The sequence below is a fragment of the Schistocerca piceifrons genome, chromosome 2 (genome assembly GCF_021461385.2).
Source record: "Schistocerca piceifrons isolate TAMUIC-IGC-003096 chromosome 2, iqSchPice1.1, whole genome shotgun sequence".
Classification (NCBI taxonomy): Eukaryota; Metazoa; Arthropoda; class Insecta; order Orthoptera; family Acrididae; genus Schistocerca; species Schistocerca piceifrons.
Genome location: NC_060139.1, coordinates 595,898,808 through 595,911,225, shown reverse-complemented (window position 1 = coordinate 595,911,225; position 12,418 = coordinate 595,898,808). Strand labels below are relative to the sequence as shown.

The window sequence follows — 12,418 nt, the reverse complement described above, 5'->3', positions numbered from 1 at the left end:
TGTCCGCATTGTTAATTTGTACCAGGAAGGGCTCTCAACAATGCAAGTGTCCAGGCGTCTCGGAGTGAACCAAAGCGATGTTGTTTGGACAGAGAGACAGGAACTGTCGATGACATGCCTCGCTCAGGATGCCCAAGGGCTACTACTGCAGTGGATGACTACTACCTACAGATTATTGCTCGGAAGAACCATGACAGCAACGCCACCGTGTTAAATAATGCTTTTCGTACAGCCACAGGACACTGTGTTACAACTCAAACTGTGCACAATAGGCTGCATGATGTGCAACTTCACTCACGATGTCCATGGTGAGGTCCATCTTTGCAACCACGATACCATACAGAGCGGTACTGATGGGTCCAACAACATGCCGAATGGACTGCTCAGAATTGGCATTACATTCTCTTCACTGATGAGTGTCGCATCGCCTTCAACCAGACAATCGTCAGAGATGTGTTTGGCGGCAACCCGGTCAGGCTGAATGCCTTAGACACACTGTCCAGCAAGTGCAGCAAGGTAGAGGTTCCCTGCTGTTTTGGGGTGACATTATGTGGGGGCTGACATATGCCACTGGTGGTCATGGAAGGCACAGTAACGGCTGTTCGATATGTGAATGCCGTGCTCCAACCGATAGTCCAACAGTATCAGCAGCATACTGGCGAGGCATTCAACTTCATGTACAACAATTTGCGCTCCCATTATGCACATCTTGTGAATGACTTCCTTCAGAATAATATCTGTCTACTAGGGTGGCCAGACGTGGAGAACATGCCTGGGATAGGTTGAAAAGGGTTGTTTATGGACAACGTGACCCATCAACCACTCTGAGGGATCTACGCCGAATCGTTGTTGAGGAGTAGGACAATCTGGACCAACAGTGCCTCGATGAACTTGTGGATAGTGTGCCACAATGAATACAAGCATGCATCAATGCAAGAGGATGTGCAACTGGGTATTAGAAGTACCGGTGTGTACAGCAATTTGGATCACCACGTCTGAAGGTCTCACTGCATGGTGGTAAAACATGTAATGTGTGGTTTTCATGAGCAATAATAAGAGCAGAAATGATGTTTATGTTGATCTCTATTCCAATTTTCTGTACATGTTCCGGAACCGAGGTGATGCTAATACTTTTTTTCATGGGTGTAATAAAGAACGATGTCGACACATTCGAGACAACTTTCAGTTTAACTCATTTACAGCAAACGTAAGCATATGTGACAAATGGATTGCAGGTGGGCATTTGTGATTCTGAGCATTAATAATTATATTTTGTCACTGCAAAACAAAAAGAAGGAAAACACACAAAAGGAGTTGGTGGGCTGTAAGACTGCAAATATTTTTAAATCAGTAAGTTTTAAATAAGGCATAACATCACATGCATTTCTTCCTGCTAAAGTTCCATAAACTCAAGAACTCCACTAATCCTGAGATGGTAATTTGAAGAATCCTGCCTTGAAGTACAAGCAATATGTAGCCAATCTAGGGTTCTGAAACGAGAACCAAAACTACATTGGGAACAATATGTGGTCACCTTATCAATACTGGCTACAATGCCCACTGATGTTTGCTTAAAATACCAACAAGAAATGGAGTTGTACTAAGACTGGGCCAATATTCAAATAAGTAGTACACTTTGAAATACACTGAAGCGCCAAAGAAACTGGTATAGGTGTGCGTATTCAAGTACAGAGATATGCAAACAGGCAGAATACAGTGCTGTAGTTAGCAACACCTATATAAGATGACAAGTGTCTGGCGCAGTTGTTACATCAGTTACTGCTGCTGCAATGGCTGGTTATCAAGATTTAAGTGACTTGGAACGTGGTGTTATAGTTGGCACATGAGCGATGGGACACAGCATCTCCGAGGTAGCGATGAAGTAGGAATTTTCCCATACAACCATTTCACATGTGTTCTGTGAATATCAGGAAACCGATAAAACATCACGAGCCGTGGTAAAAAAAAATTGCTGTTTTGAAGAGCGCGCCGCAGTGCGTAGTGTAAAGCAGTCGCCCTCTGTTTCTGGTGGTGGTGGTGCTGTGGCAATCACAGCTTTGGTGTCTCCCTCTGATGGGAAACGGGAAAGGTTGATGTTCATATGTATTTAAGGGGCGCTATGAGCTCGTCAGTGGGTCATTCTGGAGTCAGTCTGGGGTCAGTTTCTCATCCCCAGCTTGTTAGTCTGTCTCGCGTCCGAATTTGTGGCACAGTGAGAGAACTCAACGAGTGGTCGCCCGGTCGGCGGCTTAGTTCCTGCATCAAGAGTCTGTGCGTTAGGCCACCAGTCTGCTCGAGTTGCTTAGGCAACGGTCATTGGCAGTTGGATGATCGGTTGGTCGGTCACACACTGAGACACAAGATGACTTGTCCGCCTTGAACGTCGGTGCATGTGAGGTTGCCACGTGAGTCCAGTGGGCTGCTCCGTATAGCGAGGGGTAGTGGCTTCATGGCCGACACGAGAGCAACAGGAGTCAACCCACGACATCGGTCTGGCCGGTGCGAGCTGCAATGCTGTGAGACGGGAGATCGGTGCGCCATCCTGCGTCCGTTGAAGCAGCTGGCAGCGGATGGTTCGGGAGAGCGTTTTGGGGGTGCTGCGCCAGGTCTTCGCCAGAAATCGCCGTTTATTAGAAGTTAAGTGATTGGTGATATGTTGTGCCATTTACTTGTTAAATTCTACTTGTTTTCTTGGTGAGGTCACCAGCGCCGCTTTGTTTTGGGGTCGTCCTACCATTCTTCTCCGTTTGCCCACCCGCGGGAAGGTGGTTATTTATGAATTGGGTGATCGGTTTTTCCCTTGTGGAGTAGGAGCGGGTTAGAGCAACCTGCAGTTTGGGTTGTTCGGTAATCTCCCTATCAATAGCTGCCTCTGTCATGTTTGTCGGATTCGGTGTGTTAACGAATTTATTGCTCGAAGTGTAACGGCCTAATTCCTGAAATAAGTTTTTATCTTGCCTATCATCTTGAGAGGCGGTATATGTGTACTGTAGAGCATGTTTGGCCTACCTTGTATAATTCTATGTAAGATTGCATTTCATGGGCTTTAATTTAAATGTTCATTTTAGTATATAAAGTTGCCACCCTTCCACCATAAGACTTTTCTTAGAAGTTAAAATCAAGTTGCACCTCTTTTAATTTTAGTGTTTTGTACCATTTCCATCCCTTCTACGGGGTGCATAGTTTGTGTGCTTGTGCGAATTGTTAAAACTTTTACTTTAAGGTAATTTGGTGTGTTGCAGAGTTGCACCTGTGTAGTCTTTCAGAGGTTGTTGTGAGTGGTCGTGACTACGGCCGTGTCAAAAGGGAGTGGCAAGGTTCTCAGCCTGAAAGCTCATACATTCAAAAATTTGTTTCTTTCTGCCTCTGAATAAATTGTAACTTGATATTTAGAGGGTGCTTTCTGCTTATAATTTTAAATCTGGTTTTTTAACTTTTAGGAATAAAATTCCTATTTGTTAAAAGCAATTTCATTTTGATTTCATCAGTTACTCCCTGGCAACTACTTTCACGCTCACATAGTGTGATTAAATGTGTTAATGTTCTCGACAAATCGCTAGTAAATAAAGTAAATTCTCAAGAAAAAGTTTTGAAAGTAAATTCACGGTTCCCATCAAATCTCAGATATCGCTGCAGTTGGAAAAACATCCTGCATGAATGGGACCAGCGATGACTGGAGAGAATCATTCAATTTGACAGAAGTGCAACCCTTCTGCAAATTGCTGCAGATTTCAATGCTGTGCCATCAACAAGTGTCAGCGTGCGAATAATTCATCAAAACATCATCGATATGGGCTTTTGGAGATGAAGGCCCACTCGTGTACCCTTGACGACTGCACGACACAAAGCTTTACACCTCACCTGAGCCCATCAACACCGACATTGGACTGTTGATAACTGGAAACATGTTGCCTGATCAGGCGAGTCTTGTTTCAAATTGTATCAAGCGGACGGACATGTAAGGGTGTGCAGACAACCTCATGAATCAGCATGTCAGCAGAGGACTATTCAAGCTGGTGGATGCTCTGTAAGGGTGTGGGGCGTGTGCAGTTGGAGTGATATGGAACCCCTCATACGTCTAAATACGACTCTAACAGGTGACAAGTACATACGTGTCCTGTCTAATCACCTGCATCCATTCATGTCCATTGTGCATTCCGGCGGACTTGGGCAATTGCAGCAGGACAATGCGACACCCGCCTCGTCCATTATTGCTACAGTGTGGCTCCAGGAACACTCTCTTGAGTTTAAATACTTCCACTGGCCACCAAACTCCCCAGACATTAACATTATTGCGCCTATCTGGGATGCCTTAAGATGTGCTGTTCAGAAAACATCTCAACCCCCTTGTACTCTTATGGATTTATGAACAGCCCTGCAGGATTCGTGGTGTCAGTTCCCTCAAGCACTACTTCAGACATTAGTCGAGTTTATGCCCTGTTGTGCTGCGGCACTTCTGTGCGTTCGCGGGGGCCCTACAAGATATTAAGCAGGTGTACCAGTTTTTTTGGCCCCTTAGTGTTTTAGATACTTTGAAATCTGTGATTTATATAGCTAAATAAAATTAATTTACAATGCTAAGTAAAAAAACACAGAATCCCCTGAGATTTTACGAAATTTCTGAAATTCATTGAGACTTCCCTGATTTTTCCAGGTAAAACATAATTCTCTGAGAATTCCAGGTTTTCCAGAAGAATTGCCACCCTGAAGATGCACACACCAGCAGCAACTTGGAGCCAACGTCTTCTTCAGTGATTAAGTTTGTTTCCATTTAAACAGGAGTGCGAATTGACATAACACCATTCACTGGACAAACAACAATCCGCATCTCACTGTCGAGGCATATGGTCTGACTAATTCTAGGATAAACATGTGGTGTGGCAAACAGAGGGATGCCGTTATTGATCCAACATTGTTCAACAGTATTCTCAATGCTGCACTACCCTATTTGGACAATCCGCCTTTTGAATGGAAATGTAGTTTTACTTTCAGCATGATGGTGCACCCATACACTTCAGACAAAATGTATGCTGAACCCTAAATAAGTTTCTCTTTGGGTGTTGGACAGGTAGACGGGTTCTGGTGGAATGTCCACCTAGGTCACTAGACCCGACACCACTGGACTGTTTCCTTTGGTGCACCTCAAGTCTACAGTGTACACCAACACACCAAGAACATTAACTGACCTGCAGAAGAAAATCATTAAAGCCTGTACAGAGGTTTTGAAGGTAGGAGAAAAGGTACCGGTGGAAGTAAAGCTGTGAGGACGGGTCATGAGTGATGCTTGGGTAGCTCAACTGGTAGAGCACTGGCCCGCAAAAGGCAAAGGTCCCGAGTTTGAGTCGCGGTCCGGCACACAGTTTTGATCTTCCAGGAAGTCATGTGCTCTTGTGATGATATGAAGATTCACATTCAATAAACACCCAAAAATATTGAAAATGAAACATCATGCAAATCAGTGAATCATTGTCTTCATTTTTAAGTGTTTAAAAGCTACTACCAATGAGAACTTTAATAATAATAATAATAATAATAATAATAATCCACTATCCAACATGCTAAATAATACAAATTATGGATACAATATTACTGGAACATACCCACACAAAATCACACATTTGCTATACATGGATGATCTAAAACTACTGGCAGCAACAAATCAACAACTCAACCAATTACTAAAGATAACAGAAGTATTCAGCAATGATATAAATATGGCTTTTGGAACAGACAAATGTAAGAAAAATAGCATAGTCAAGGGAAAACACACTAAACAGGAAGATTACATATTGGATAACCACAGCGACTGCATAGAAGTGATGGAAAAAACAGATGCCTACAAATATCTAGGATACAGACAAAAAATAGGAATAGATAATACAAATATTAAAGAAGAACTAAAAGAAAAATATAGACAAAGACTAACAAAAATACTGAAAACAGAATTGACAGCAAGAAACAACACAAAAGCTATAAATACTTATGCTATACCAATATTGACCTACTCATTTGGAGTAGTGAAATGGAGTAACACAGACCTAGAAGCACTCAATACACTTACACGATCACAATGCCACAAATATAGAATACATCACATACATTCAGCAACTGAAAGATTCACATTAAGCAGAAAGGAAGGAGGAAGGGGATTTAACGACATAACAAACCTACATTAGGGACAGGTAGACAATTTAAGAAAATTCTTTCTAGAACGAGCATAAACTAGCAAAATACACAAAGCAAGCACTCATATAAATACATCGGCTACACCACTGCAATTTCATAACCACTTCTACAACCCTTTAGCTCACATAACATCAACAGATACGAAGAAAGTAAATTGGAAAAAGAAAACACTATATGGCAAGCACCCGTATCATCTAACACAGCCACACATCGATCAAGACACATCCAACACATGGCTAAGAAAAGGCAATATATACAGTGAGACGGAAGGATTCATGATTGCAATACAGGATCAAACAATAAACACTAGATATTACAGTAAGCATATTATTGAAGAACCAAAGACCACAACAGATAAATGCAGACTTTGTAAACAACAAATAGAAACAGTAGATCACATCACAAGCGGGTGTACAATACTAGCAAATACAGAATACCCCGGAAGACATGACAATGTAGCAAAAATAATACATCAACAGCTTGCCTTACAACATAAACTTATAAAACAACACGTTCCCACATACAAGTATGCACCACAAAATGTACTGGAGAATGATGAATACAAATTATACTGGAACAGAACCATTATAACAGATAAAACAACACCACATAACAAACCTGACATCATACTTACCAATAAAAAGAAGAAATTAACACAACTAATCAAAATATCCATACCCAATACAACAAATATACAAAAGAAAACAGGAGAAAAAATTGAAAAGTACATCCAACTGGCTGAGGAAGTCAAGGACATGTGGCATCAGCATAAAGTTGACATTATACCAATTATACTATCAACTACAGGAGTCATACCACACAATATCCACCAGTACATCAATGCAATACAGCTACATCCAAACTTATATATACAACTACAGAAATCCGTAATTATTGATACATGTTCAATTACCCGAAAGTTCCTAAATGCAATATAACATATACCATACAGTTAAAAGGAAGTCACGCTTGATCAAGGTCCACGTCACTTTCCATTTTTGACCAGACATAACGTCTGAGAAAAGAAAGAAATAATAATAACGTACTGTACTGTACTGTAACATGTACTGTACTGTAACATATACCGTACAGTTGAAAGGAAGTCATGCTTGATCAAGGTTCGCATCACTTTCCATTTTTAAACAGACCTAAGGTCTGAGAAAGGAAATAAGATAATAATAATAATAATAAAATTAAAATAAGACTGTACCTGTGCCAAGAAATGCAGGTAGTTTGCCTCTGCAGTTTCTATTCTCTTCTTCATCTGAATGATATGTTGTCGAGATCTGCTGTCGTGTCTTTCGAGGGGCTCTGTTCATTTTTGCTGGTTTTGTATTGATAGTATTATCAGCTCTGCTTGCTGATCTTTTTCCTCTCATATGTAGTGACCCTTTTTTACATTGAAAAGAAAGAATTAATTAATTAAAACAGTTCAGGAACAACTGATGTTAAAATAATGTGTTTAATGTTATTTGTTCTGCAATGGTGCCATTCTAAGTTCACGTATCATGAATCCCTCAGACATGCCCCGACTGAAATAATACACACAGAAAGCAAAAATTAAAAATCTTTAAAAGGAAGGTGAGACATACCTAGAGCCCAGATTTTTATGTAATATCAACACACAAAATACATTCATATTTTTGTAATGATAATGGATAACATATGCCAGGTAATATTGCTATCATGAACATATTTCATAAATATTTAACATAAAGCAATAATTTCAAGTGAAATAAACTTTTGAAAAACACTACATCCTACTGTTTTATCTTAATGCACATTTTAACATGCCAGAAACACAAAATGTACATTAAGAAGGTGCATTCTACATTTTATATATATGAGGGAAACATTCCACGTGGGAAAAATATATCTAAAAACAAAGATGATGTAACTTACCAAACGAAAGTGCTGGCATGTTGATAGACACACAAACAAACACAAACATACACACAAAATTCAAGCTTTCGCAACCAACGGTTGCTTCATCAGGAAAGAGGGAAGGAGAGGGAAAGTCGAAAGGATGTGGGTTTTAAGGGAGAGGGTAAGTAGTCATTCCAATCCCGGGAGCGGAAAGACTTACCTTAGGGTGAAAAAAGGACAGGTATACACTCGCACACACACACATATCCATCCGCACGTACACAGGCACAAGCAGACATATGGATGTATGCCAGATTTCTGATTTTAGGTTCGGTGAAAGCATTTTGTGGCTCTCATAAGGAAACTGATGATTCTCTTGGAAATGAATCAATCATAGATATGACAGCATAAAAATGTTCATTAAAAGAGCCAACAGCTTCGATCCACGCACCCCATCACATTACCATAGAGTAGGGCAACAAAGCTAGGTTTGGGAGCAATTTTTGAAAGAGACACACACAAATCAGGGCTTTGAGAAAGACTTTCTCTGTGCATGAAATTATCTTATTTACTTCTGGGTAGGTGCCTCACACTTCTTCAATGATCTGTTTCACTACATAGGCCAGACAATGAACTGGATTAAATGTGAACAGAATACATGTAGGGTACTTGCCACCTTTGACAAGTTGGTTGCAGCATCTGAATAGATAACAACTTTCTTCTTCTTCTTCTTCTTCTTCTTCTTCTTCTTTTTGTACTCCCTCAGACCCCGGCATTGAGACTGCCCATTCACAAAATGAGCTACTGTTGAATTATGTTTTGCATTCCAACACTTTGCAGGAAAGCAGTAATGGCTTTGAGGGTTATTTTCTGGAGAGTTTCCAAACAATGAAACGCAATAAAGTAGCCACATACGTCCATGTTTCATTGATGACTAGCCATACATGGTGGTTACTTATGCAGGGTGATTTTGATAAATGGGCACAAACTGCAGGAAATGATCCTTGATGGATAGGGGTAAAATGAGGCACATTGACATATGGACAGAAATGCATTCAAGCTGAGGAACACCCACTTGAAGGTGAAGACAGAAGATCTTTTACTGTGACTAGGTATCAGCACCGGGCAGTGACCCCTCAGCATGGGGTAAGCTGAACAACCATCTGGAATAGTCTCCTTGTCATCTGTCACTATCTGTATCACTTACAATGTGTGCAGGCCTTATTCCAGTGGATTTAGCTCTGTGATGATTATTTTGTTGCTGGTTTGTCTCGTAGGCCGCCACAATGCTTGGAGTTCTGTCATCCACCCTATTCACAGGTGAAACTATCTTTATGAGGGGCATTACCATTAATGTTCACAACACTCATCTGTGGGCTACAAAGAATCTCCTTCATATTATGGCAGTGAACCATTAGTACTGGTTCAGCTTCAATATGTGGGCAGGGATTTGGCAACCGCCTTGTGGGACCAGTCATTCTTTCACAAAGCCTCAAAGGTGAAGTATATCTGACTTCCTACAGGTGGTCCTGCCTCCCCACTGGAAGACATGTCTTAGGTGATACAAAGGGTAATGTGGTTGCTACACAATTGTGTTAGAACTCACTGCCCTCTTGAGTGTGATGTTAGAACACTAGTACAGACTGGCAGTAAGTCCATATGATCTTTTTTTCTCCTTATCCTCTCAGAGGCAGTTTCTTGCGGTTTGCTTCCAATTAGCAAAATCACTGTTTTGTGCCACACACTTTTCAGAGCCTCTTGGTAACAAAAATGGAAACAGTTTTTCCTTAATGTCAATTCATCAGGAATCAGCTGGCTGCAGTACTTTTGTAGAAATGTGCAATATTCAGGCATTTCTAGTTTGTACAGTGTTATGTTTGCAGCAACAACAGTGGAGAACATATAATGGAAATATACATTTGTGGAGTTTGGTGTCTTTGGTATCCATATCAAAAACATTTGATTCTTACCATTGTACTGCTTTGTTCTTGGTGTGAACATCACCACGTATAAGTTACTGAAGTTGCGACCTCATGAAGCAACTGATATGCTTACTGCATGCTTGATAGTGATCAATCTCTCCATCAGTAGTGGAAAGTGTTGTCTATCATAATCCAAGATCTTAATTTTGATGCAGCAGGAGGCATCAGGAACACACACACACACACACACACACACACACACACAGTCATGAACTCATTATTTTTGTATACAATTTACTTCCTGTCTTTAGCTGTTATGGTACGTTAGATTTGGATATTTTTCAAAGGGGCCGTCTACTAGGAGTGTGAGTAAATAAGAATGGCAAAAAAGCAATAATATGCAATTTTATGAGGTATAATGTGTAAATACATAATTATGTAAGTCTTGTGAAACATGTAAAAAATATGTAACAATAATATGAAACATATCAAAACTGGTAACATAATTACTGATCATTTACACTTTTCACCTTCGCTTGATAAAGAACTGAATTTCTTTTACTGTGCATCATATTTACTGCACTGCATCAAATGAAGTAAAATGTTGCACAAAATTTTAAAGAGGCTGCAGAGGTAAAAAAAGCATTGCGTAAACTTTGTGTATGACTGATTTTAGCTCATACATTGCAGTATATGAAATGTAATAAGGTACTGAAATTTTATTTAAACTTTTTTATTTAAACTATTTACTTAAACTTGAGTTACTGATGTTTATATCCAATGGACGGTTGGGAACAAAGCACCCTTTTACAACCTTTGAATAGGTTATTATGGGGTCATAACAATCATCATATTTGATATACAGTTCAAAATAGTAAAACATGGTTTTTGCAAATGATAGAAGGCACATATGTTGGTAAATTCTCATTTTTGTTATTAACCGAGATACGTAAGTAACTTGTCTGCAACACTAAGAGGTCAGCAGTTAAGGGTGTATACATACATTAATAGCACTGTACGAAAATGCAAGTGGAGCACCTATACACGTCAACCGCAGTGAAAAAGTTAACATAAAGAAGTAAATGGATAATAATGATAACTATGACAACAGCAACAACAACAACAACAACAATAATAATAATAATAAAGGACGACATCTGCAAAATAAAGGAAACATTGTGGGCTGATTATGAAGTCAGTGCTGTACAGTGCAATTTTTTCCATTGATCTTCTTTGAAAGATGCAAAGAAGGTGAGAACAAAGAGAAGAGAAGATGGTTGGAAAAGGTTGTGGTAATAGGATTAGAGAGGGAGTGGGGAGGAAGGGGAGGTTACAGAGAGGGGAGAGAGATGGGAGTGAGAAACATAAAAAGGTAATTGAAAAGAGGATGTGTGACAACAGGGCAAGGGGGATGATATCTGAGAGGATATTCAGGGGGAAGGTGGCTAAAACATGGAGAGACAAGAGACAGTTGGGGGGGCAGAGAGACAAAACGGTAAGAACGTGACGAGGGGTGGAGATCCAAGGGAGGCAGGGAAGAGAAGAGAGCAATGGCACATCATGTAGTGAGGCACCATCACAGGAAGCAAAAGTGGAAGGACCACATGGCAGAGTGGAAGCTGTGGAGAGGCAATACGATTGGGTGGGGGTGGGGTAAATGGTTTGTAATATAAGAAATGGGAAAACTGGAAAACAAATAAATAAAAAAATAAGCAGTATGTGGACAGACTATAATTGATTTACGGCATAAAATCCAAGACATGTTATTAGAATGGACAGTTTTGAGGATTTAAACTTTTTCTTTCACTCAAAAACTCCGCATGCAATTTTAACTACTTTTTGTTGACCCTTTACTTCTGGTCAGTGCAGCAGTAACACAAAAAATTAATGTGGTGATATTATCACATGTCTATTGTCCCATGTCTAATACTCCACATACAATAAGCTGTCAACACTGAAGATAAACATTTCCAGACATTTAAAACAACAGGAGATACGACAAACATGTTACACATTCAGGGGAAATTGAGATTTAGAGTACTGCAAACAAACCATCCTCAGTCACAGAAGACCTACAATTTAAAGTGTATCCATATTCTCAAAACCAGATTCAATTCACTGACTTCAATAAACTTAATGAAAGATAATACACTCAGTAATCATTAAAATAACTTAGTACTAAGATGTCATGACTGCAAAAGAACATATACAATGTCAGAGTTATAATTATTAAGCATTTTCAAATTTTCTGTTTTTGTTTACAATGTAACATTCACATCAACCAAATGACTAGATTTTGTGTATGAAGAAAATATATTTTTCTATGAAATAAAAAAGTTGATATAATTGTAATATCATTTTTACTCCACATCTGAACCACTCCTGTAACATTTTTTCATTTATCGACACATTAATTTTGACAAGACAGAGGTCTATCTTTTATT

The 12,418-nt window shown here is 39.7% G+C and overlaps 1 protein-coding gene across 1 annotated transcript in view; it reads right to left on the bottom strand.

Annotated features, from left to right (window-relative positions):
• LOC124777298 (nuclear fragile X mental retardation-interacting protein 1) overlaps positions 1–12,418 on the bottom strand; it is a 165,936-nt gene that overhangs the window by 74,255 nt on the left and 79,263 nt on the right. Inside the window, exon 4 of the mRNA XM_047252650.1 lies at positions 7,397–7,576. Coding sequence (XP_047108606.1) covers positions 7,397–7,576 — 180 coding nt within the window. The remainder of the gene's footprint in view (positions 1–7,396; positions 7,577–12,418) is intronic.